Source organism: Antennarius striatus, chromosome 18, assembly GCF_040054535.1.
Source record: "Antennarius striatus isolate MH-2024 chromosome 18, ASM4005453v1, whole genome shotgun sequence".
Taxonomy (NCBI): domain Eukaryota; kingdom Metazoa; phylum Chordata; class Actinopteri; order Lophiiformes; family Antennariidae; genus Antennarius; species Antennarius striatus.
The window spans coordinates 1,713,091-1,739,904 of NC_090793.1; the positions used below are offsets into that span (position 1 = coordinate 1,713,091).

At 48.0% G+C, this 26,814-nt stretch overlaps 4 protein-coding genes across 7 annotated transcripts; 1 reads left to right on the forward strand and 3 right to left on the reverse strand.

The window, feature by feature from the left end:
- Positions 1–1,382: 1,382 nt before the first annotated feature.
- Positions 1,383–5,644, forward strand: proca (protein C (inactivator of coagulation factors Va and VIIIa), a). 2 transcript variants are annotated; one of them, XM_068340990.1, is made up of 10 exons: positions 1,383–1,446; positions 1,661–1,690; positions 1,787–1,870; positions 2,650–2,807; positions 2,930–2,954; positions 3,092–3,202; positions 3,323–3,463; positions 4,055–4,173; positions 4,322–4,439; positions 4,526–5,644. In XM_068340990.1, exons 3-10 carry the CDS (start codon positions 1,801–1,803, stop codon positions 5,104–5,106), a joined length of 1,323 nt encoding a protein of 440 aa, XP_068197091.1. In that variant the 5' UTR covers positions 1,383–1,446; positions 1,661–1,690; positions 1,787–1,800; the 3' UTR covers positions 5,107–5,644. The 2 variants fall into 2 exon arrangements, with proteins under 2 accessions (XP_068197091.1, XP_068197092.1); XM_068340991.1 differs by lacking the exon at positions 1,383–1,446 and adding an exon at positions 1,474–1,571.
- Positions 5,645–5,697: 53 nt separating this feature from the next.
- On the reverse strand, positions 5,698–7,551 carry dusp28 (dual specificity phosphatase 28). 3 transcript variants are annotated; one of them, XM_068341234.1, is made up of 3 exons: positions 7,448–7,551; positions 6,774–7,133; positions 5,698–6,295 (listed from the first exon to the last, which is right to left on the reverse strand). In XM_068341234.1, exons 2-3 carry the CDS (start codon positions 7,116–7,118, stop codon positions 6,206–6,208), a joined length of 435 nt encoding a protein of 144 aa, XP_068197335.1. In that variant the 5' UTR covers positions 7,119–7,133; positions 7,448–7,551; the 3' UTR covers positions 5,698–6,205. The 3 variants fall into 3 exon arrangements, with proteins under 3 accessions (XP_068197335.1, XP_068197334.1, XP_068197333.1); XM_068341233.1 differs by having other exon boundaries at positions 5,699–6,295; positions 6,774–7,127; positions 7,448–7,550; XM_068341232.1 differs by having other exon boundaries at positions 5,699–6,295; positions 6,774–7,545.
- Positions 7,552–8,577: 1,026 nt separating this feature from the next.
- vcpip1 (valosin containing protein (p97)/p47 complex interacting protein 1) lies at positions 8,578–16,410 on the reverse strand. Its single transcript, XM_068340989.1, has 3 exons — positions 13,033–16,410; positions 12,035–12,121; positions 8,578–11,586 (listed from the first exon to the last, which is right to left on the reverse strand). The coding sequence occupies exons 1-3, from the start codon at positions 15,680–15,682 to the stop codon at positions 10,805–10,807; spliced, it is 3,519 nt and encodes a 1,172-aa protein (XP_068197090.1). The 5' UTR covers positions 15,683–16,410; the 3' UTR covers positions 8,578–10,804.
- A 3,756-nt stretch (positions 16,411–20,166) lies between these two features.
- LOC137612895 (deubiquitinating protein VCPIP1-like) lies at positions 20,167–26,078 on the reverse strand. Its single transcript, XM_068341693.1, has 2 exons — positions 22,732–26,078; positions 20,167–22,560 (listed from the first exon to the last, which is right to left on the reverse strand). The coding sequence occupies exon 1, from the start codon at positions 25,353–25,355 to the stop codon at positions 23,181–23,183; it is 2,175 nt and encodes a 724-aa protein (XP_068197794.1). The 5' UTR covers positions 25,356–26,078; the 3' UTR covers positions 20,167–22,560; positions 22,732–23,180.
- Between the last annotated feature and the right edge of the window lie 736 nt (positions 26,079–26,814).

Consider the following 26,814-nt stretch of genomic DNA (forward strand, 5'->3'; position numbering starts at 1 on the left):
GTCGGACTCATCCCTGGAACCGGAGACGTCTCCTTTATGCTCCAGCTTTTATCCCGAAAAATCAAAACAGCTGAGGACACAAAGGAAAGACAAGCCTCAAGAGGCACAAAAGAGCGAGATGAATAGTTAACCTTGATAAGCGTCCAGGTTTCCACCGCCGGCGGCGCCCAGCAACGCCCGGAGACTTTTACACCGGGACCTGTTCACAGGCAACAACTGGAGCAATCCTGTCTGAGCCCGGCTGAACTTCTGCAGAATGTATGTCAGTATAGGTTAGCTTCAGGCGGAGGTCACGTCTTCAGAGGGTCATGTGACCACGGGGCCGTCGAAACAGTCAGGATGGTGGTGCTCTGGGTCTCCTGACCTGAAATCTAGAGGAGATAGTCACACCTCTCCCCTATTTATGTTCAGTGACAATACGTGATGAAAAATACATACATAAATAAATAATGGTCCTATGGTGTACTGGCGACGCATCCAGGGTGTACCCTGCCTCTTTTCTGTAGCCAGCTGTGATAGGCTCCAGCAAATCCCATGATCCGTGAGGTCATCTCCTCTTCAAGATGGACAGATGGATAATAATAATAATATCAATAATAATAATAATAATAATAATAACAATAATAATAATAATAATAGTTATTATACTGTATATTACTTTAATATAATAATAATTATTATTTTTTTATTATTATTAATAACAATAATGATAATAATAATAATAATAATAATAATAATGATGATGATAGTAATAATAATAATTAGAATTTTATTTAAGACTGTTATTTCTTCAGTTTTTAGAGGGAATCAGAAAAAACAAAGAAAAAACATACAACAAACATAAGTGCAAACAGCCGGAAAACAACCGTTTAAAACAACACAGGAAATATATTTGAGAATTCACGAAAGTCTTCCGGTGAAAGAATCTCAAGAAGATGTCAGCAGGAGACATGTTGGTAAGTAAAGTCAAACTTGGTTGGTTTGGTTTTCCAGTTCAACCAATCTCCACCAGGTGGCGCAACATGTAGCAGAAGCGCTAAACACAACTGTGTATTTGTAGACATTTGGAACGTGGATGAAGGCCCACATTTAAATGCAAACAATTCTTTGGTGACATTGTGAAATTAAAGTAAATTGGAAGTAAAGTAAAGCTAAAGCTAACAACTGGACGCGTGCTAACTAAATCTCCTCACGTTCCTCATCGAGGTCTCGTGAAGGAACCGCTTGACGCCCAGGTTGTTAATGAGGTCTTTCGCCCCTGAAGCCGTCGCCAGGAAGAACATTTTTTGGGGTGGTTTCCAGAGGTGAGTGGGTGGGGGTGAAAGGGGCGGAGCTTGGCCGACGGCGGTCAGACTGTGGACTCTCAGTAAACACTAGCGGTTAGTGATTAACACGCCAGAAACAGAACAAACCATCTTCTCAGTCCACCACATCCATTCTTTACACGTAAGTACCGAAACTCTCTGGAATCCACTTGTTGGTTCGTGACGTTTTCATCTCAGCTTGTTGGGACTGGTGAGGTCATGGGGTCAAAGGTCGTAGGGGTTCAAAGAGGGACTACCTCTGGATGAGTGCGTTGGCTTCAGTTCCCAGTAGAAGACAATTGATTGGGTAGAAATGTTTGATGGAATTTGACTAAATGATGTGATTCTTCCTCCAGACTTCATCTTTAATGTCCTACTTTAACTTGGTGAGTGGCGTTAGCTAAACTGGCTAGCAATTATTGCTGATTATCTGTGTTTCACTGAGGTGAGGAGATGATTGGATGTCTGCTCATTGGCTGCAGGTTTGACCTAGGCCATGTCCCGCCTCGTCCTCTGTGTGGCCGCCATCGTTGCCCTGTGGTCGGCGTCAGGACTCAGCCTGTCGGGTGGGTGAGCTCACGTTAAAGAGGATGCTAGCATCACGGGCTAACTCAGCTTCACATTTCAAAGGAAGTGAATTTAAAGCTAGTTTTTACCCAGAGGTCGATGGTTCATGAATTTTTGATGAATTCATTTTAAGAGTTTCCAATTATTCCAATGAAACATGTCCGATGTGAGCAGCTGAGACAATGATGCTATGCTAGCTTCCAGACCTGATGGTGGGTAAAACAATTAATTTTACACCTTGATGTTTTCACCAACAAGGTTTTCAGCCACCATTCTACATTAATAATATCTGCTATTGTTCGGATTAAGCACAAACATCTACATATAGATATTCAAAAAGGAAAATGATCCCAAGTCCACCAAGACTTGATTTCAGAAGAAGTTCTGGATCATCTAAGAGAAAGTCGATGATCCAGCAAAGTCGATGTCTCTGTTGGGATTTGAAGAAAGTAACTGCAACAGGGAAACCCAAGAATACTCCAGAATTGGAATCCGTGGGGAATGGGCTAAGATTCCTCAGGACTGCTGGATATTTGCAGCAGTTGGAAGTACCGACTGACCCCTGGACCAGTACCGGAACTGATTAACCCACGTTCTGGTACTGACTTACCCTCTGACTGGCACCGGTCCATGACCTGACTGTTGGGGATCACTGGACTAGACTAGTAGACTATTGTGTTGATGTCTTGACATAAATGAAGCTCAATGACGCCCCCATCAGCAGTGGGGATGGTTCTGACAAGCTGTTTTGGTCGCTTTGTTGGTTCTGTTTGTTCAGTGTTCTCAGACCCGGCGGAGGCACATATGCTGCTACGTTCTCGTCGGGCCAACTCCTTCCTGGAGGAGCTCAAACCGGCGTCGATGGAGCGAGAATGTGTGGAGGAGATTTGTGACTTTGAAGAAGCCAGAGAGATTCTGCAAACCAGGGAGGCTACGGTATGACGTTCTCCGTGGTTCTCTGACGTCGGTTCATTACCAGACGTTCTTGTCTAGGGTTGGGTGGGTGATGGTTCTTTTGGTTCTCGATGAGCTGAACTTTCCTCTCTTTGTGTGTGCAGCTGGAGTTCTGGACGGTGTACTCAGGTACGAAAACACGAAGCTGGTTCATTCCCATCAGAAACTTTCTAATCCCAGAACATTCTGTGTGGAGAGCCGCTATCCAGCTATCACCTGCGGAGCATTGTGGGTAATGAAGTCCAGTTAACCCCACTGTGTTTCAGATGGGAACCAGTGTCACTCCAACATGTGTATTCACGGAGACTGCGTGGATTTGTACCAAGACTATGCCTGCCGCTGTCACCCTGGATACGAGGGCAAATACTGTGATCAGCGTGAGTTCAGCCGACCAACTGACCGACTAGCATGTCAACCGACAACAAATCACCCATTTCACATTAATGGAGCGCGATCAATATGTGGAAACTAATCTCCTGGGTGGTGTTGTCCTTCAGCTCAAACGGCCACAAACTGCTCTGTGGATAATGGCGGTTGTGACCACACGTGTTCGGAGAGCGAAGACGGCCAGACGAGGACCTGCAGCTGTTTGACGGATTACAAGCTACACAACAATGCCAGGAAGTGTGTACCAAAAGGTGAGAGACGCTTAACACACCTGCAAGTAGAGACGTACCTCGAGATACAAGCTGCTCCACATAGGAGTTGTTTGAGATACAAGTCGTGCTTCAGGACACGACTGCTAGTTGGCGGATGGATACAACATCAGTGAGACCAGATCTGGTGTTTGTTGGTGGAGTAAAGACGTAGCTCGTTTGTTCTCCTGACTTTTGTGTTTATTTTCATTCTTTATCATTGTTTATGTAACTTATATATAATTAATTATACACAGGTAAAGTCTGCGTGTCTATTAGTTGATAAAAATATTTGTTTTTCATAATTTAGGGGATTCGGGACTTTTTTACAAGGCTGGAACAGATTAAATTGATTGTATTTATTTTAAATGTTGTTTGACTTGGAGTTCAGTCACAGAACGTATTAAACTCGTGTATTTTGATTATGTTAATTTGTAGTTGTTTTTTTTAACCACTGATGTTGCAGGAGTTTGGAACCATTTTGTGATTGGCCAGGTTTGGGTGATAATGTGTGATACCACCTTCATCATCTAGTTTGGGGTCTTAATGGTCTCAGTATCAACGCTGCAGAGTCTGTTTATGTTTTCCCGGCAGGTCAGTCGTCCTGCGGTCAGCTCCTGATTGGCCGGTCATCTTACACCAAACCGATGGACGGCCTGTTGCCATGGATGGTGGGAGGGGAGGTGGGGAAGAAGGGAGAAAGTCCCTGGCAGGTAACGTTCCCTGTTCCAATGAAAGACTCTGACCTGGATCCATCACGGCTGAGCGTCCTTGTTAGCCAATGACAGCGACACAAAAGGAACTTTTTCCCCAACTCAAGGTGCAAAACGTCACATTTGCACGTTTGCTGTTTGCTTGCAGGCTCTGTTGCTGAACTCCAGAGGACGTTTCCACTGTGGCGGCGTCCTCATCGATGAGAGCTGGGTCCTGACTGCCGCTCACTGCCTGGACAAAAGCCTGAGGTTCAGGGTACGCCTGGGTGAGTCAGCACCTTGACGTCTGACTCTGATCCTCGACTTTTACGCACCTAATCGCTGCTCCGGTGGAATCCCGTGTTTCCCTCAGGCGACTACGAGCGTCTCCGGGCCGAAGGCACCGAAATGACCCTGAAGGTCCTGAAAACCTTCAAACACCCCGACTACGACAGCAGGACGGTCAACAACGACATCGCCCTTCTGCGTCTGGAGACCCCCGCCACTTTCTCCGAGTATATCCTGCCCATTTGTCTGCCGGAGCGGCAGATGGCCGAGAAGGTGCTCCACCTGAACGGTACCTCCACCGTTGTGACTGGTTGGGGTAAAGACGACTTGGACAGCGCACAGTTCAGCTCCGCACTCAACCTCATCAAAGTCCCGCTGGTCGACCATGACGTCTGCGCCCGCCAGATGTCCAACAATATCACCAACAATGTCCTCTGCGCCGGGATTCTGGGACAGAGGACCGATGCCTGTGAAGGGGACAGCGGTGGACCGATGGTCACTCTGTACAGGGATACCTGGTTCCTGATTGGTCTGGTGTCCTGGGGCGAGGGCTGCGGCATGGAGGACAAACTGGGCATCTACACCAAGGTGTCCAACTATAACGAGTGGATCAATAGAGTGCGCGAAGAATGGGACAATCGCCCCCAAGGACCTCCAAGTATCTGAACCAGTTCCGCCCAGTCCGGTCAGTCCAGTCCGGTCTAGGGTAACCCACATCCCTTGCAGAAATGTTAACACGCTTTCTAAATAAACTGATTCTGTCTCAAGATGCTTCCATTTCCTTCTTCCTCATCGGTCATTAAACGCCTCACAACAAGTCCAGTTCTGGACGTTGCCTCGGTTCTTTTAATCCAACACTTTGTGACGTCGCTCCAGCGTTTGGACCCGACAAGCAAAACAGATTCTGTTGTTATTTGAAACCAATAATTCATTTAGCTACCCTAATCTCTTCCTCTGCTGCTACTAGCTGCTAGCCGCTAACTGCCAACTAACCGCTGCTAGCCGCTTTTAAAAGATTTGCAATTGTGAGTCTCCAATATTATCAATGTGTGTCCAGACTGATGATTCGCCGCCATCTCAAAGGCGGTACCATGACCTGTTGGCGAGGATCAGTAAAGTTACAATGGCCCCGCCTTCAAGTGGGCGTGTATTGTACAAGACCCTAATTTCCTGTCAATCACCAATCAATACATTAAAGGAACTAATGCTCAAACATCAAAAGATATCTCATTGGTCTTTGACGGTTTTTTAATATGTTCATTTTATCAATTGTGGGCTGAACTCAAATCAGCTGGAAAGAGTTTTATTTGTATTTTTAAGCACTGAATCACAACAAAACAACAAAAGTTACCTCGAGGTTTGGACATCCTGTTTATTTGACAAACAACCAACATCTTGGAGTTAAAACTAAAAACATGGACTTAAAAAGTGAGATAGACTACTGACTACCAAGTCCAGAGATCATATTCCAGCAGAACGGCCATGTTTGTCTTCTTCTACTGCATTTGTTTCTATGAAAATGCTGCCATCTACAGGTAGAAGGTGGAACTGCAGCAATAACTTTTTAGAGACTGAAACATAAAGCATATCCAGACCAGAGGAACTTTTTAACCTCTAGCTGATGAAACCAAGACTCCCAGAGACGTTCATGAAGCTCATTGGTCGGTTTAGTCGCGTCTCAGAAAAAACAAAGAGATCAAACCCGTCACAGAAGACGACAAACAGAGACTCTTTCTCCAGGTTGTCCTCCACCGTCCAGCCACCCTCACGTCTTCTTCAGTTCCTGCTCGTATCTCTGCAGCTGTGACAGGAAACCGGGGTTCGGGTCGATCACGTGACGAGCCGTCTTCACCTTCTGAGGACAGAAACGGTAAATGTTGTCACACATCTGCTCATCAATAATTACATAACAGTCGAGAATGACGTATTGGATTAAATCAATCGTGGGTCATTGAGCACTGATGCAACCTTAGCATTAGCATTTGTTGACCACGCCTCTGAATTAAGTTGCAGGTCGGTGTGTCGACGCTCTCGCAGAGGACAAAGTGGTTCCAAAAAACTGTTTAACTTACACGTAACCATAGCAACATCAGCTAGGACAAAACCACCCACCACAAGAACTGAGGAAGCCTCTTGGATGAGAGGAGAAACATCTTCAAGAAACCTTCTTAAAGTCCAGTGGATTGATTTAAACAGCTTTCGATAGCTTTGAACCTACACAGGTAACCATAGCAACAACGCTAGCAAAATAACTTAAAGCGTGTTTTGGGACACGGACAGAAAGCCGCAGCAACGGAGACAAAACTGACGTCGTCAAACATGGCGTTGCTCACCTGTAGCGCGTCCTTCAGCGTCAGTCGGCCGTGTTTCATCAAGTACGCGACACAGACGGTCGCCGAGCGGCTCCGCCCATTTTTGCAGTAGACGACGCTGCGACCGCCGCGGTCCGCCTCCTGCTGGATGGCGTCGGCGCAGCTGTCGAAGTGGCTGTAGAGGTCCTCGTTGGGGTCGTCGTAGACGGCGACGTGAAGCTTCCTGATGGCGGCGGAGGGAAACGGCTGCTGCTTGGACACGTTGATGCAGAGCGTCACCGCCTCCTGCTGGATGAGCTCGTCGCTGCAGGCCGAACGGGCGTTACTGATGAACAGGGCGTTGGTGACCCGACACAGCTGCAGCATGCTGGAGGGCTGAACCTCACAAATATCAATTTAAGACTTCATTCAAATGTATGAAAATATTTCACGGCTTTTATAAAAAAAAAAAAATTCTTGTAAAAATTAAGACAAAAATTTATTTCCTTATTTGAAGTTGTCTCGTCACAGGATTTATAAAAATCTCAGGTGCTTTTAAATGTAAATTTTGTGGCGGTCCAGATTGATTACATTTTAAATTTCCATCTTTTCGTTCTTGTTTTTTCCCTCAACAGTCAAATAAATAAATATTCATGTATTCTGAGAAAGCAGCGGTCCTTGAACGCATCACCCGTCACAACGACGGGCTGACTCACGTGCGGGTCTCTTCAGGATCGCGCGCTGCTCACGGAAACCGGGGTTTATGGGTAAAACTGTTTGTTTCCTGGCTCGTGCGATCCGGTCTGTCCCGGTCTCCTCGTGACCCCCAACAACCCCCCCCTCCCGCCTCGGATATATTTACTGACAGCTGCTGTCCTCTGGGTCCTAGTGCCGGAAGGCCGACATTCAGATCCCTTACAAAGTAAAAGCATGAAGAACTCAAACGCCCCTTAAGAGGAAGAACAGAATTCACAGCAAAAATTAATTTAAGTATTGAGAATTCATATCTGATAATTTTAACAACTCATTTTTAAAATCTACATTTAGAGATGGAGGGTTTATTGCACATATTTGTCCTGTATGAGCTCATTACTTTTATATCTAGATAAATTTTATTAAAGATAAACTACGGTTTAAGGCAGGGGTGTCCAAACATTTTCCTGTAACCAAATATTAATAACCCTTTTCCAGGATCTTGAAGTAGATAATAACTAAATAACCCTCTAGGATCTTCACAGAAAGAAAAGGCATTGGACATTCAGACCAACCGACTGACAAAAAAAATTGTTTTTAGACCGACCGACCGCAAAAAAAAAAATTAGACCCAACGACCGACTGCAAGGCCAACGGACTGAAAAAGAATATTTTAGACCGACCAAAAAATAAAAATAAAAAGATTTTTTTCAGCCCACCAACCAACGGAAAGATTTTTTTTAGACCAACTTATTTTGTTCGGTTGGCTTAAATTTTTATTTTTTTCTGTTGATCAATCGGTTGTTCTAAAAAAAATTTTTTTGTGATCGGTCGGGCTAAACTTTTTTTTCTGTCAGTTGGGTGGTCTGACAAAGTTTTTTTTCGGTCGGCTGGTGGGTCTAAAAATTTTTTGGTTTTTTTTGTTGGTCAGTCGGCAGCTCAGTCTAAAAAAAGTTTTTCGGTTGGTCGGTCTAAAAAAAAAAATTTTTTTTTCCTCAGTCAATCTAAAATACCTTTTTTTCAGTCAGTTACTCAGCTTTGATCGATAAAATAAGATTAGGATTTTTCATAATTAATAACTTTATTAAAAAACTGCTCGGGCAAACAGGAAATGAAACGCTTTAGAAACAAACTGAACAATCCAGAAACAAAGTGAAGCAACTGATTTTATTGTCAGGTTGAAAACGTATCACTCATGCAAACAGCGATGTTGAAGCCGCGTATCATTTATTAGCAAAAAAGACGAAGTGGAGGAAGTGAACAGTTTCTGTACAGGTCAAATATACTACAATATATACTATATACAACTGCAATACAATCAAGTCATCAGTACAGCAGTCACAAAGGAAAACTTCAAGTCTGTTATAGCGCCGTCATTCCTGATTCGTCGGGGAGGCCGACCTGTTTCCTCTCACTGATAATGGTGATGCTACGCTAATGCTCCCTCCTCATCCTCAAAGTGCTGAGTCATACCTTTGTTCACCACAGCAGGAAAAGTAAACCTCAGAGCTGAAAAAGTCGCAATTTAAGATTTCTAAGATTTTGCGCCAAACTGCAGCCTTTTTGAACATTTGAAAAGTTAAAACACAAAAAGAAGATTTTAAGGCAACAAATGTGTGAACTGACAACAGTTTTTTTTGGGTTTTTTTTTTTTTTAAAAAACATTTTGGGAGGCGCCTGTTCGTGCTTTAGCATCACATGTGTGATAATGTTAGCTTAGCATAGCATAAAGATTTTAGAGGGGGGGATTGTGTTACTGTTTCCATAGCCGTTTATGCTAAGCTAACCTAAGAACATCTAACTCCAGAAGAAAAAGACGCCTATTTTACAAACTAGTTTGACAGTTCAGGCATCTCACAGTGAAATTCAAAAACGAATGATTATTATAGGAGTCAACAAGGATGCTTAAAAATCAGCTGCAGAGGTCGTTGGAAGGCATCCAATCACAGCTTGAGGATCTGCTATGGGTGTTGCGAAAATGATGATTCAAATCAAAAAAACATCTAAAAAAATTTAAAAAAGATGCCTCAGGAACTAAAAATGAAAAAAAAACTGATAAGTACAAAAAAACAGTTGTTGAAGCAAAGAAAACCTAAAAACAGGACTTGAGGTGTTGTTTCTGTTCTGCTGCCAACAGAGTTCTCATTATGGTCTGTGTAGTTCATCCTCCACAACAGCAGGTGGAGTCAAGAAGTGAGAGACGAGGTTTGCCAGGCAACAATATTTGTTACGCCTCTTCTACACCAACGCAGTGTTGATCTGCACAGAGCATAAGAAACTCCTGGGCCGCACATGATGCGCGATAATTCTTCATTCAATTAGCTTCTAACTGCTACTGGGTATTAGCTGCTACTAGCAGCTAATTGCTACTAACTGCTATTTAAAATCATCCATTTGGTCTTACAGAGTCACACCTCAAATCCGTCCTATAAGGAACTATTTTTTTGTACTCTTTCTGTTCCTGAAGCGTGGCAGAAATTATTTGTTTGATTTAAGGATACGTTTTAGTTATGCTAAAGAGAGGGGATTTAATAATAGGTGGACATTAAATCAAAATAAAACCCAGATGCTAGCAGCAGGCTGCTTTATAAAGCTGCTTCCTCTCCTCTGGTTTCAGTCTGGAAGACATTCTCAGGACAACTTTGGGAGCTAAAACATAAATCGTGAGTGCTAGGGGGCTGTCCGCATACATTTGGCCACAGGCTGTAGTTAGCTTCATTAAACCATGTGCGTTCACTCTCAAAGCAGCCGGAAATCTGAGAGAAATATCGTCAGCAGCTCGTTGGATCAACCTGGAGTCATCAGAACGACCGTGTAGCCATAAAACTGCAAAGTTCTGCTGTATGCCGACGATGTGACGGTTTATTTACGAGTCGGTTTATCGAGAAATTTGAATTTGTTTTTCGCTGAGCTGTAAACGCTCTCGGACTCGCGATGCTCGGACGACGAGCTGCTGAGATAAAACCTCGTGGGATAACTCTACATCTACAGCGGACGTTAGCATGTGGCCCGAGAGAGGCTAACAGGCTATCTGAAAGCGGGGATCGCATCCCATCGGCACTCGTTTAGCAAACGTCGCCAACCGGAAAAGGCTAAATCTTTCCTGTCCAGAGCAGAGGCCAATCAAATGTGTTTGTCATTTACTGCATTGTGACATGTGGATAAGCTCCGCCCCTTCTGACGCGTTTGTGGCGCGTTTGTGAGCGAATCGCCGTCGTTTCGCTCACACTCATGCAAGACAGACGACCAAACACGATGAAAAGCTTTAGGATCTGACCTGAGGCGTTATGACCCAAAGGTGCCGGTGAGGCGTGGCAGGGCGTGGCGAGGTGGGGGTGGGGAGGGGGGGTCGGGCGTCAGCGCTGGGGGGTGATTAGCGATCAGGAGTGATCCATGGGTTCGGCGGCGTTGCCTTGCTCGGCGTCCTGACTCTCCATGTCCTCCAGTTCTTCCGACTTGTCGTCGGGTTTGCTCGGCGTCGTCGCGCTTCCTGCGGTCGGAGGGTTGAGGTTGGGCGCCGGTTGGCCCGTGGTCGTCTTTGCCCCGCCTGTTCGCTCCTGCCCAGAGGAGGAGGAGGAGGAGCTCTGCTGCTCCCGGAGGTGACGCTCCATGGAGGCTTGGATGGAGGACACCATCTCCTGGAGCTTCTTCCGCTGCTGCTCCATCAGGGTGGGGTCCAGACCGCGACCGTCCTTCGTGGTGACGAAGCCCGGCGCCATGCGCACCAGCTCCCTGGTGGTGTCCTCCGGGATGTCCGACAAGTCCGGGGGTCCTCTGGACACGCTGGTGCTCAGATCCACGCCGCTGCTGTGCTGACGGGTGATAGGCCGGTGTTCCACGGGGGAGGAGCCGCCGGCACTGCCCAAGGAGTGGCCTTTACCCTGGAAGGCGGTGACGCTCTGCAGCTGCTCCTTCTTCCGCACCACGCCGCCGCTGCCCAATCGGAGGACGCCGTGGGAGGGACTGCCCTCTCTGCTGCCCCTGGTGGATCCGTCAGAGCGAAGCTGGACCAGAGCCTCCTTCACCAGGTCCTCCACATCGGGGCCGATGGGGAAGTGACCGGCCGTGTCCACGCAGAGCTCCAGGCGCTCCTCCGCCGCGTTGTAGACGAACGTCTTCCCCGTCAGGTGCGGCAGCGTGCAGTGTTTCCCGTCCATCAGGCCTGGAGGGGGGAAACGGACAACGTCAACTGGACTGAACACCCAACTGGATCACCATGAGGCTGTTGGTTCTGGAGATGCTTGCCTCGGTCACATGACTACCTTCTTAAAGGGGCCGCTCAGGCCGCTAACACAGAACACATTAGCGCTAAACAAACTCCCAAACTAGCAGAACTAACAAGAACCAAACGTTGGTGTGACGTCACGAGGACGCTGCTAATAAAGTTGATACAAACTGGATTCACCTTTACTATTATAGTTAGAATAAAAACAGTTTTTCGTCCGTCTCGTTCTTTGTTGGTTCTTTCAGGGAACAACGTGGTGAGAAGTTATCGAGAACAAACTGGGAACAATCGGACGGTCGCCGTGGCGACCCTGGCGTCCCGACTGAGGCTGAACTACCTCCGGACGACGGAGCTCCGTGTCATTGGAAGTGAAAAACCAGCGTACCCATGTCTTTCTTCACGATGTTGTAGAAGACTCCGCCCTGCTGGAAGAAGTGCGGCAGCCTCTTGGCGTAGGACCAGACGTCCTCCCCTGGAAGAGACGAGGAGACGCCATCAGACCTCCCTTCAGGTTCTGTTGCCATGACAACACACATCTAGAACTTGGATTCGTCCGGAACTGTAACCTAAGAACGATCACTTCCTGCGCCGGCGTCTGATCCGGACAGACGTTTCCTGATCATTTGTCCGGAAAGCTAAATATTCACCTGATCAATAAGGTGAAGGTAATAAAAGCAGATCTGATTGGCTGTCAGTCAGTGAGGAGGTCAGATTAAAAAAAACTGAATTGGGATCAGTTTGTCGCTGAAACTCAAATTTATCTTCACATTTTGCTGATCCTGAACAAAAATAACAATATTAATAAAAGTATCGACGTGATCCATAATTCTACAGGTACGTCACATGATGAGGATCAGCCAATCAGGATGAGGCATGATTGTCCAGTTACGACGAATTATTTACGCTGCTGCTTTTCTCATTATTGATCAAACTGCAGATATTTTTTTTTCATTTATGAAAAACGTCTAAAGTCTGGGAGCGACTCTAATCACAGTTTCCCAGAGAAAAAGAAGTTTTTAATTAAAATTCTAAGAATTTATTGTCATAAATGATAAAATCAGAAAGACGCAGCTTGAAAATCGATCAATAACAAAAACCTGATCGGCAAATTGTTTTCTGCTAACACTAAAATAATATCTTGATTTAGGCTTAAATAACAAATGTTGGACTTTGTTCTGCTGACTGGACGCTTCGGTCATGTGACCTCCTGCTGACAGGAGGCGTGGCTTCAGGCAAGCGGCGCTCAGCCGCTTATCTGATCGACCTTTGACCCTGCAGGCAGATGAGACGGGGATGGCTCCGCCTGAGTCAGCGGACACATGTACACATGTACACACACACACACACACACACACACACACACACACACACACACACACTCACCCATCAGCGTGGCCAGGAGGCACAGGGACGACATCTCCAGGTCGATGCTCTCCTGCAGCTCCCGGTCGCTCCTCCTCCCGGGCGCCGTCACCACGGCGACAGCGTCGTGGTGGTGGTCGCTCCTCGCCACGGCGTGCGAGCTGGACGCCCGCGGGATGGAGGAAGGGGCGGGGCTCCTCTCGCCGGGCGGGGCGCGCAGGATCTCCACCGTCACCCTGTCGCCGTGCTGCAGCGCCGCCGGCTCGTTCTCCTCGCCGTCTTTGGGCGGAGCCATCTCCTTCGGCGGGAAGCCGTGGCGGATGCACTGCTGCGCCGGCGCCACGCCGAACTGCTTGGCGATGCTCCTCTGCAGGTCGGAGAAGGTCGTCTGGGCCTGGAGGGTCAGCATGGCCTGCCGGCCGTCGCTGGTGGTCACGCGGATCTTCTTCTCCTTATTGGACGACGACAAGGAAGGCGACTTGGTGGGCGTGGCCGGAGCTGAGGAAGGCGTCTCCGGCGAGCTTTTCTGCTGCTCCTGCTTCAGCCGCTCGCTGCGCCGCTTCTGATTGGCCGAGGCCTGCTCGCTGATGCTCTGCTGGAGGCTGCGCTCCGCCCGGCTCATCGTCAGCTCCTCCTTGTGGAGCGTCTTCGCCTTCTGCCCCGTCAGGATGATCTTGGTGGGCGGCTGGGCGTCCGGCGGGGGCGGCGGCGGCGCTTCGGGCGCGACGTCAGAGTGCCGCCGGGCGTGGGCGCCGTCGATGGACACCGGGTTGTACTCGTTGGGGTTCTTCTTGGCGGTGTGGTGCAGGATGGTGTTCACCACCTTCTGCACCAGGATCTCGCTGCCGAACTCGCCGGGGAAGTGCTTGGTGACCAGCTTCATGGCCACGTCGTACACGTTGCTGTTCAGCGACGCCTCCGCCTCGTACTGGAACCAGTACACCGTCTCCCGCACCACCCGCCCCCCCCACTCCAAGGTGATGGGGAACGCCTCGGGGAGGTTGTCGTACTCCTTCCCTTCCCAGAAATGTTTGAAACCGCAGCCGCACTTGCCGCCATGCGAGCGCGTGTTGGTGCGGTCGCCGTCCAGGTACGCCACCGAGCCGTCGCCGTGGACGTGGCGCACCGACGTGCCGTGACACCAGTTGCAGGTGTTCAGGGAGCTGAGTTTGAAATCGGGGACCAGGACGTCCTTCTGGGGGTCGTAGGAGCAGACCACGTTGTTGAGCGGGAAGCTGTAGTTCTTGTCCGGACGCAGTTGGCCGTGGGTGGATTTGGCCAAGTTGTAGAGTTTCCCGCCGGGCGCCAGCCACTCGGGCGGGACGTGGAGCTCGGATAAGGCGCCGCAGATCAGGCAACGGTGCAACCGGTTCTCCGTCACCGACTTCTTGGCCGCTTCAGTCACTTCCTCCGGCTGTATGCCGATGACGCCGGTCCGTCTGTAGACGTACTGGTGCACGTCGGCCACCAGCGACGGGTGGATGCTGTGCTTCTCCATGAACACCTCCTCCATGGCGTTCACCAGGCGCATCAGGTACTTGTCCTGCAAGCTGCGGTCGCCGCCGATCACGCAGCTGCCGTCCTGCTCCAGCTTGATGTACTTCCTGATCAGCTCCTGAGGGACGCCCCACGCCTTCGGGAGCAAACGTGGAGGAAGTTTGGGGAGGATGGTGTTCTTGATGCCCACCAGGGGGATGTAGTGGTTGCGGCCGGAGCTGCTCCACGCGATGCAGATGGGTTTGTTGGGCTTCCCGTCTTTACCCCGGCACTGCTCCTCGGAAACCAAACCGGGTAAGAAGGTGGCGGAATAATCCCCGGAGCTCCTCATTCCGCTCAAGGAGTCCAACAGGATTATGGGTCGGTGGAGGACGTTGGCCAAGCCGAAAATGTGGATGTTGCGCAGCCCGAGGGGCACGCCTTCAGGCGGGATGAAGAGGGGGTCGCACTCGTTGATGATGTCCTCCCACTCGGCGGCGTCGATGAAGTCCTGGAAGAGCGCCTTGTAGCGATCCAGGTTCTGCTTGAAGTTCTGCTTGAGGTTCTCCCTCAGGGCGTGCCAGAACAGTTCCCTCCCCACCAGGGCTCTGGACACGGCGTGGACCAGGCAGTGTCCGTCCCCGTCCACGTGGACCGGGATCAGGCATTCCCTGTTCCCGTTGGCCTTCTTCATCTCCTCCAGGGTGTCGTGGAGGTAGATGAGACTCCCCGACCGGTCTTTCCCATAACCCATGGTGGAGACGTGATCGGGTTCGATCAGGAACGCCCGATCCCCCAACAGGGAGCAATCGAACATCTCCCCCTGGTTCATGTCCCTCAGGAGCTTGGCTTTCCCGGTCTGCTTGTCCATCCCGTACCGGGTGAGCACCGGCGACAGCAGCTTGCAGTGGTAGTTGGAGAGCCCCATCACCTTCACCAGCTCCGTGCCTTTCTTGGGGGCCCCGGTGACGCCCAACAGGGCGTTCCTGAGCAGATTGTGGAGCACCACGTCCGGATCGGTCACCTCCTCCACGCTCAGCAGGTTCTTCTGCTCGTGGCGTTGTCCACATTCGGTGCACTCGATGCTAACCGAGCCGTAAGCGGGGAAGAACAGCCTCGCCTGGCATTTCGGGTCCGGGCAGGTACCGGATAAAATGCGCTTGTCTTTCTTCTTGGAGCTCTGCAGCAGCGACATGTCGGTGGCGGTTGGGGGAAGGGGGGGGACGCTAAAAGTGCGACTCGGCTTCACAGAATCATGGCAGACTCCCTCCGGCGCGGCTGTCAGGAGAGCTAACCGAGCTAAAGCGACACTTCTTCGGGCAGGATCGCACCAAGAACAACACGGAAGCGGCTGCTTTTTTTTTCTTCTTCTTTCCGCTGAGTGCGATGACGTCAGGAGAGGATTGTGGGGCGTGTAGTTCCGCTGTGGAGTTACTGGCGGGATTTACAAAACATGAAACTCACCGCCTCTAACAATTTTTTCTCTTTACGATTAAAAAATTCAATATTAAAGCGATTATGTGCAATTCAACACCTATTTATGGTTAAACACATCAAATTAGCGGTTTTCCCGTTCGGTCGACTACACTTCCCAGGATGCAACGCGCGGCTGAGATGTTTAGTTGTGTCAGGAAGTCGGTAAAACAGAATTACGGTGGAAAAGGCGGATTGTTTGTCGCTAATTTTGGTTCCCAAAATCTTTTTAAAAAAATAATTTCAGAACTCCGGAAGCTGATAAAGTCTTTTTAGTTTACATGACTCGCGTAAAAAAAACAACTAATGCGCGCAATTCTAACGAGAGTTTACGTGCTAGTTTAGCAATTAGCCTCCCGGTTAGCTAACTTGAGGACAGTTCCTCCACCGATGCGTTTGGGTGCAGTCCGCTGCTTTGTGGCCGCTTTTAGGGACAAACCTCAGGGCGGCCGCTGCTGTAGCGTCCGATGACGTCACAGACCCACCACCAAAGCCAGGGAGCGAATGAATGAAACCGAGCTGCGGGGACAAATGGCGGCTGCTGCGGGGGGAGTTTCTGGGCTTTTCTGACGGGGAAATGAAGCAGCTTAATAAAGAGAATATTCAACACACGTGTTTTTGTTTACCCCTGATTATGACTCCATTAAATCCTTTTTTTTTTTACATCCCCAAAATTCAAGATTCTTGTTAAACCACACTAGTCATTTATTCTAGGACTATTCCTCTTCAAGTTTCTATCCTTAAAGTAACATGAATAATCCTAGAACGGAAATTAAATTCTGAAATAGTGAATAATAATTTTATGGAATAGAAGTTTGGATGTGTGAAGATGAAAAATAAGCAAAAAAAAAAAGTTTTCAAAATATTATATCTTTATTTACAATAATACAGAAAAGACACAAACATGACCACAAATCAACTAAACGGATCCACCTGTGAAGACCCAGAAGCAACCAGAACATTTTAAATGAGATCAATGGGGGGGGAAGAGGAGTGTGGCGGCTGAACCTGGTGATTAATTAGCTGAATTTACTCTGAAGTAAATGTAATTTAAAAAAAAAAAGAAAGGCATCAGGGTGACAACAGCATCCGTATTTGTTTACATCCATCCAGGTGACGTCATCACGTTCACATGAGGTTAAATAAAAATCTTTTGAGCTGATGAAGCCGATGAGCCTGGATGAGAGTAAAAAAAAATTAAAGCTACTTCCTGTTTTCTGCTTTAATGTACTAAAAATTAACATCTTCCTCCAGATCGCTGCTTTTATCTAAAAAAAAAAAAAAACCTGCCGGAGAGCCATCCTGTTGTCATGGCAACCACCAACGCGCCCTGAAAATATGCCCGCAGTACCCGTGAACGACCACAGGGTGGAGGAAACATCTAACGTTCTGGCTCTGTCATGCCCAAGAAAGCGTGTGCAGTACGGTGACGTCACGAATTTACGTATGACGTCACACGCATCTGGTCGGCAGAACAAAATAAATATTATTTAAAACGTCTCTTGATGGTTCCTCAAAGTTCTGAGGAGTAAAGAGTCGGATCACTTTTGAAGAGATGGTAGAGTAATAGTTTTAGTTGTAGTACTAGTTGTAGTACTAGTTGTAATAGTTGTAACTAGTTGTGTTACATCTTGTCAAGTAGTTAAACTTGCGAATAAAGGAACGCAAACCAGATTCCTTTACTTCCTGAATAAACAGACAGATAGACCTATCAGCGCCTCACATGACCACAGGCCCCAGGTGCGTCACATGACCACAGGCCTCAGAGGCGTCACATGACCACAGGCCTCAGAGGCGTCACATGACCACAGGCCTCAGAAGTGTCACATGGCCACAGGCCTCAGGGGCGTCACATGACCTCCAGCTCGTCCACTTCACCCTCGGCAGACGCTCCACTTCCTGTGACGAGCTGGGGGAGTGTTTGCGGCGCAGCGTGTTTGACAGGCCACAGGAAACATGGAGTGGGGGGGGTAGGGGTAGGAGTGAGGGAGGGGGGGCAGCAGACAGGATGACGGCCAGCAGACTAATTGATCAGGATGATGGAGAGACATCAGCAGCATGAAGTCATGAAGACCAGATTCCAGTCAGACACATTTGATCTGTTTCAGACTCAAATTGTTTCTTCTGCTTCCACTAAAAACTATCAGGTTTTCTTCATCTGGTCCGTCAATAAGATTAATCCAAAAGTATTGATCAGGCTTTCCTCTAATCATCAGAGTCTGATCTGGATCCGTGGATCATTCTGGATCGGATCCAGAAGGAATGGCTCCCTCGACTCTTTCCTGTCTTCAAGGAAATACTTTTTAAAGACATGTTACCTCTGTGTTAGCATGCTAGCATCCTGTGTCACTGGATAGCACCAAATCCTCCTGTAGCTTTAGCATGAAGCTACATGTTTTGTTTTAAAACCAAGACTGGTAATCTTAAACCAATCAGCTTCAACTCAGGTTTATTAAGAGAAGAAGAAGAAACATTGGTAATCCCTGTAGGGGAAACAATATTAATATTAATATTAAAATTAATAATTATTATTATAATAATAGTAACAATAATTGTAATAATAATGTACATTTCATATTATTATTATTAATAATAATAATAATAACAATAATAATTGCAATTATAATGATAATAGTAACTATAATCGTAATAATAATTGTAATAATAATACTAATTGTAATACTACTACTAATAATAATGATGTAACATTATTATTATTAATAATAATAATTATTTTAGTTAGTTATTTGTCTGATCTATATTGTCTCTATTTAATCAATGAATCTATTTATCGTACAGAGCCGGTCCAGCTCAGTCCAAACCCTCAGAAACGAAACCAGTTCAGCAGCGGTTCACCCGGCTCTCCCTCGGCGCCCTGGGGACCTGCTATTGATCGGGGCCTCATAGGTAGTGATTGGACGTGAGTGGGTAATTTCCTTTGCTGCATTAGAGTCCATTACTGCCCTGCTCCCCGGAAACAGATAGACATCCGGACAAAAAATAAAAAAATCAAGAAGTACATTCTTCTTGGAAAACTGATTCTCCATGAGACCCCACCCCCCACCCCACATTATTTTGGGGGTCTAATGCAGCCAAGTCCTTAAATCCTCTATAGAAATGAAAGTTGAGTCAAGATCGACTGGACAAAACCATTCCTTTACTGGACTAAACCATTCCTTTACTGGACTAAACCATTCCTTTACTGGACTAAACCATTCCTTTACTGGACTAAACGATTCCTTTACTGGACTAAACCATTCCTTTACTGGACTAAACCATTCCTTTAGTGGACTAAATCATTCCTCTACCCGACTAAACCATTCCTTTACTGGACTAAACCATTCCTTTACGGGACTAAACCATTCCTTTAGTGGACTAAATCATTCCTCTACCCGACTAAACCATTCCTTTACTGGACTAAACCATTCCTTTACTGGACTAAACCATTCCTTTACTGGACTAAACCATTCCTTTACTGGACTAAACCATTCCTTTACTGGACTAAACCATTCCTTTAGTGGACTAAATCATTCCTCTACCCGACTAAACCATTCCTTTACTGGACTAAACCATTCCTTTACTGGACTAAACCATTTCTTCACTGGACTAAACCATTCTTTTAATGGACTAAACCATTCCTTTACTGGACTAAACCATTCCTTTACTGGACTAAACCATTCCTTTACTGGACTAAACCATTCATTTAGTGGACAAAACCATTCCTTTACTGGACTAAACCATTCCTTTACTGGACTAAACCATTCCTTTACTGGACTAAACCATTCCTTTACTTATCTCAGCCTGACTTGTGTGGCCCCGCCTACTTGTAATCTGAAAATTAATGGTAAAATATTTAAAATGTATTATTTATTTTTTTCTATTTAAATAAAGCTGTTTATCTGATAAATATTGTAAATCTGTTGGGGATGTTCTAGGATTGGGGCCAGCAACCCCTGTGACCAACGAAAAGGGAAAATCAGTTCAGAGACTGAATGAATGAATGAATGAATGAATGAATGAATGAATGAATGAATGTTTATCCAATAAATATGGAAAATCTATTTGGGGACTTTCTGAAAAATGCTTCAGCAACCACCGTGACCCTAGAAAGTGGAGGAATCAGTATGAAAAATGAATAATTAAATAAATGTTTAATTATCAAAATCTTTTTTTCTATTTAAATTAAGCTGTTATCTACTAAATAATGTAAATGTATTTGGGGGCATTCTGAGATAGGCGTTAGCAACCCCCGTGACCCACAAAAGTGGAAAATCAGTTCAGAGAATGAATGAAAAAATGTTTATTCAATAAATATTTTAAATCTGTTTGGGGACTTTCTGAAACAGGCTACAGCAACCCCCGTGACTCAAGAAAGTGGAGGAATAAGTATGAAAAATGAATAATTAAATAAATGTTTAATTATTAAATTATTTTTTAAAATATAAATTTAAAATATTAAATATAAATACTAAATATATCAAATCTAATTGTTGTAAATCTGTTTGGGGACATGCTGGGATAAGGACCAGCAACCCCCGTGACCCAAGAAAGCAGTATAAAAAAATGCATGATGCATCGGTTTCGGTCGCGTGGCCCCCCAGGAGCCCCCCGGAGCAGGTCCCGCCCCCTCTCCTCCTCCATCACTCATTGGCTGAGGTCTCCTGATGGACCAGTGGGCGGAGCCAACACCGCGGATAACGATGGCGTCCGTTACGCAGCAGGTGAAGCCCACGTCTGTCCGCGCGAGCCGCTCCGTGACGAACCCACGGGCTCGCGCCTCTCCTTCCGGAAACAACCCCCCCATCGCACTGACGGAACCACGCCGGGATTGATCGGTCATGTCCCGGGGGGGCGCTCCTCTCTGCTTTCCGGAGTGTCAGACGACCTGCAGCGGCTCCAGAGTCCGGTACCGGGGAGGAACCGGCGGAGATTAACCGGAGGACCCCCAGACACCCCCCTTAGCCCCCACCCGCCCATCACACTCTTCTTCATCGGAGGAAGAGGAGGGAGGAGGGGAGGAAGCAGAAACCCGGCGATGCATGGATGCTGCGTGGAGATGCTCCGCGGGTGTCCGAGGCGCGTAACGCGGCTCCATCCGTCTGACAGGCCGCAGCGCCGGGGGGGTCCCGCCGCCGCTCCGTAGCTCCACCGCGGGTCAGCACCACCGGAGCGCCACTCGCTGTCCGCGGGGGCGGCGATCCGAGCCGCGTCAGCCGCCAACCGGCACCGGCTGCGTTCCATTATGAGCACCGAGGAGGGGGAGGGGGAGGCGGAGGTAGGGGGCTTCACCTGGGATGAAGGCGAACCCCACGGCCGCCAAGGACGCCCCGGTGATGGGGAGGGGGCGGATCAGGAGGAAGAGGAGGAAGAGGAGCAGGGCTGCGATGAAGCCTGCGGGGGGGTCGGATCCGCGGAAGACGGGGGCGGGTCCGGGAAGGTGCAGGCGATGCACTCCAGCTGCAGCAGCGACACCTGCATCCCCACCCCCAGCTGCAGGATCTGCTTCCAGGGCGCGGAGCAGGTAAGTGTGACGTCACCGGCGGGAGAGGTAGGACCCACGTGACCGGAGGGGTCAGAACATCCTGTTAAATGTGGGGCCTTAAGGGTTAAACCGTTACTGCAGCACTGGGGACAGGAAACACACCGGAAAACACACAACCTAACAGGAAACACACCAGGAAACGCACCAGGAAACACACAACCTAACAGGAAACACACCAGGAAACACAATCTAACAGGAAACACACAACCTAACAGGAAACACACCAGGAAACACAATCTAACAGGAAACACACAACCTAACAGGAAACACACAACCTAACAGGAAACACACAACCTAACAGGAAACACACAACCTAACAGGAAACACACCAGGAAATGCACCAGGAAACACACAACCTAACAGGAAACACACCAGGAAACACAATCTAACAGGAAACACATAGTCTAACAGGAAACACATAATCTAATAGGAAACACACAACCTAACAGGAAACACACCAGGAAACACACACCACTACAGGAAACACACAATCCAACAGGAAACACAACCTAACAGGAAACACAACCTAACAGGAAACACACAATCCAACAGGAAACACACAACACTAGAGGAAACACACAACCTAACAGGAAACACACCAGGAAACACAATCTAACAGGAAACACATAATCTAACAGGAAACACATAATCTAACAGGAAACACATAGTCTAATAGGAAACACATAATCTAATAGGAAACACACAACCTAACAGGAAACACACCAGGAAATGCACCAGGAAACACACAACCTAACAGGAAACACACCAGGAAATGCACCAGGAAACACACAACCTAACAGGAAAAACACCAGGACACACACCAGGAAATACACAATCTAACAGGAAACACAACAGGAAACACAATCTAACAGGAAACACATAACCTAACAGGAAACACACAACCTAACAGGAAACACACAACCTAACAGGAAACACACAACCTAACAGGAAACACATCAGGAAACACACAACCTAACAGGAAACACACCAGGAAACACAATCTAACAGGAAACACATAGTCTAACAGGAAACACATAATCTAATAGGAAACACACAACCTAACAGGAAACACACCAGGAAATGCACCAGGAAACACACAACCTAACAGGAAACACACCAGGAAATGCACCAGGAAACACACAACCTAACAGGAAAAACACCAGGACACACCCAGGAAATACACAATCTAACAGGAAACACAACAGGAAAAACACAAGGAAACACACAACCTAACAGGAAACACACCAGGAAACACACACCACTACAGGAAACACACAATCCAACAGGAAACACAACCTAACAGGAAACACAACCTAACAGGAAACACACAATCCAACAGGAAACACACAACACTAGAGGAAACACACAACCTAACAGGAAACACACCAGGAAACACAATCTAACAGGAAACACATAATCTAACAGGAAACACATAATCTAACAGGAAACACATAGTCTAATAGGAAACACATAATCTAATAGGAAACACACAACCTAACAGGAAACACACCAGGAAATGCACCAGGAAACACACAACCTAACAGGAAAAACACCAGGACACACACCAGGAAATACACAATCTAACAGGAAACACACAAGGAAACACACAACCTAACAGGAAACACACAAGGAAACACACACCACTACAGGAAACACACAATCCAACAGGAAACACAACCTAACAGGAAACACAACCTAACAGGAAACACACAATCCAACAGGAAACACACAACACTAGAGGAAACACACAACCTAACAGGAAACACAACCTAACAGGAAACACACAATCCAACAGGAAACACACAACACTAGAGGAAACACACAACCTAACAGGAAACACACAACAGGAAGCAGGAAGCTCCATTCGTGACATTTTGAACTCAAACTGTTCGCCCTTACAGCGTTTATTTCCTGCTTTTTGACGGGACGCTCCTTCAGGAGGTGCGATGACATCACCGCCGATGACGTTCTTCTTGGCGGTGTGGTGCAGGATGGTGTTCACCACCTTCTGCACCAGGATCTCGCTGCCGAACTCGCCGGGGAAGTGCTTGGTGACCAGCTTCATGGCCACGTCGTACACGTTGCTGTTCAGCGACGCCTCCGCCTCGTACTGGAACCAGTACACCGTCTCCCGCACCACCCGCCCCCCCCACTCCAAGGTGATGGGGAACGCCTCGGGGAGGTTGTCGTACTCCTTCCCTTCCCAGAAATGTTTGAAACCGCAGCCGCACTTGCCGCCATGCGAGCGCGTGTTGGTGCGGTCGCCGTCCAGGTACGCCACCGAGCCGTCGCCGTGGACGTGGCGCACCGACGTGCCGTGACACCAGTTGCAGGTGTTCAGGGAGCTGAGTTTGAAATCGGGGACCAGGACGTCCTTCTGGGGGTCGTAGGAGCAGACCACGTTGTTGAGCGGGAAGCTGTAGTTCTTGTCCGGACGCAGTTGGCCGTGGGTGGATTTGGCCAAGTTGTAGAGTTTCCCGCCGGGCGCCAGCCACTCGGGCGGGACGTGGAGCTCGGATAAGGCGCCGCAGATCAGGCAACGGTGCAACCGGTTCTCCGTCACCGACTTCTTGGCCGCTTCAGTCACTTCCTCCGGCTGTATGCCGATGACGCCGGTCCGTCTGTAGACGTACTGGTGCACGTCGGCCACCAGCGACGGGTGGATGCTGTGCTTCTCCATGAACACCTCCTCCATGGCGTTCACCAGGCGCATCAGGTACTTGTCCTGCAAGCTGCGGTCGCCGCCGATCACGCAGCTGCCGTCCTGCTCCAGCTTGATGTACTTCCTGATCAGCTCCTGAGGGACGCCCCACGCCTTCGGGAGCAAACGTGGAGGAAGTTTGGGGAGGATGGTGTTCTTGATGCCCACCAGGGGGATGTAGTGGTTGCGGCCGGAGCTGCTCCACGCGATGCAGATGGGTTTGTTGGGCTTCCCGTCTTTACCCCGGCACTGCTCCTCGGAAACCAAACCGGGTAAGAAGGTGGCGGAATAATCCCCGGAGCTCCTCATTCCGCTCAAGGAGTCCAACAGGATTATGGGTCGGTGGAGGACGTTGGCCAAGCCGAAAATGTGGATGTTGCGCAGCCCGAGGGGCACGCCTTCAGGCGGGATGAAGAGGGGGTCGCACTCGTTGATGATGTCCTCCCACTCGGCGGCGTCGATGAAGTCCTGGAAGAGCGCCTTGTAGCGATCCAGGTTCTGCTTGAAGTTCTGCTTGAGGTTCTCCCTCAGGGCGTGCCAGAACAGTTCCCTCCCCACCAGGGCTCTGGACACGGCGTGGACCAGGCAGTGTCCGTCCCCGTCCACGTGGACCGGGATCAGGCATTCCCTGTTCCCGTTGGCCTTCTTCATCTCCTCCAGGGTGTCGTGGAGGTAGATGAGACTCCCCGACCGGTCTTTCCCATAACCCATGGTGGAGACGTGATCGGGTTCGATCAGGAACGCCCGATCCCCCAACAGGGAGCAATCGAACATCTCCCCCTGGTTCATGTCCCTCAGGAGCTTGGCTTTCCCGGTCTGCTTGTCCATCCCGTACCGGGTGAGCACCGGCGACAGCAGCTTGCAGTGGTAGTTGGAGAGCCCCATCACCTTCACCAGCTCCGTGCCTTTCTTGGGGGCCCCGGTGACGCCCAACAGGGCGTTCCTGAGCAGATTGTGGAGCACCACGTCCGGATCGGTCACCTCCTCCACGCTCAGCAGGTTCTTCTGCTCGTGGCGTTGTCCACATTCGGTGCACTCGATGCTAACCGAGCCGTAAGCGGGGAAGAACAGCCTCGCCTGGCATTTCGGGTCCGGGCAGGTACCGGATAAAATGCGCTTGTCTTTCTTCTTGGAGCTCTGCAGCAGCGACATGTCGGTGGCGGTTGGGGGAAGGGGGGGGACGCTAAAAGTGCGACTCGGCTTCACAGAATCATGGCAGACTCCCTCCGGCGCGGCTGTCAGGAGAGCTAACCGAGCTAAAGCGACACTTCTTCGGGCAGGATCGCACCAAGAACAACACGGAAGCGGCTGCTTTTTTTTTCTTCTTCTTTCCGCTGAGTGCGATGACGTCAGGAGAGGATTGTGGGGCGTGTAGTTCCGCTGTGGAGTTACTGGCGGGATTTACAAAACATGAAACTCACCGCCTCTAACAATTTTTTCTCTTTACGATTAAAAAATTCAATATTAAAGCGATTATGTGCAATTCAACACCTATTTATGGTTAAACACATCAAATTAGCGGTTTTCCCGTTCGGTCGACTACACTTCCCAGGATGCAACGCGCGGCTGAGATGTTTAGTTGTGTCAGGAAGTCGGTAAAACAGAATTACGGTGGAAAAGGCGGATTGTTTGTCGCTAATTTTGGTTCCCAAAATCTTTTTAAAAAAATAATTTCAGAACTCCGGAAGCTGATAAAGTCTTTTTAGTTTACATGACTCGCGTAAAAAAAACAACTAATGCGCGCAATTCTAACGAGAGTTTACGTGCTAGTTTAGCAATTAGCCTCCCGGTTAGCTAACTTGAGGACAGTTCCTCCACCGATGCGTTTGGGTGCAGTCCGCTGCTTTGTGGCCGCTTTTAGGGACAAACCTCAGGGCGGCCGCTGCTGTAGCGTCCGATGACGTCACAGACCCACCACCAAAGCCAGGGAGCGAATGAATGAAACCGAGCTGCGGGGACAAATGGCGGCTGCTGCGGGGGGAGTTTCTGGGCTTTTCTGACGGGGAAATGAAGCAGCTTAATAAAGAGAATATTCAACACACGTGTTTTTGTTTACCCCTGATTATGACTCCATTAAATCCTTTTTTTTTTTACATCCCCAAAATTCAAGATTCTTGTTAAACCACACTAGTCATTTATTCTAGGACTATTCCTCTTCAAGTTTCTATCCTTAAAGTAACATGAATAATCCTAGAACGGAAATTAAATTCTGAAATAGTGAATAATAATTTTATGGAATAGAAGTTTGGATGTGTGAAGATGAAAAATAAGCAAAAAAAAAAAGTTTTCAAAATATTATATCTTTATTTACAATAATACAGAAAAGACACAAACATGACCACAAATCAACTAAACGGATCCACCTGTGAAGACCCAGAAGCAACCAGAACATTTTAAATGAGATCAATGGGGGGGGAAGAGGAGTGTGGCGGCTGAACCTGGTGATTAATTAGCTGAATTTACTCTGAAGTAAATGTAATTTAAAAAAAAAAAGAAAGGCATCAGGGTGACAACAGCATCCGTATTTGTTTACATCCATCCAGGTGACGTCATCACGTTCACATGAGGTTAAATAAAAATCTTTTGAGCTGATGAAGCCGATGAGCCTGGA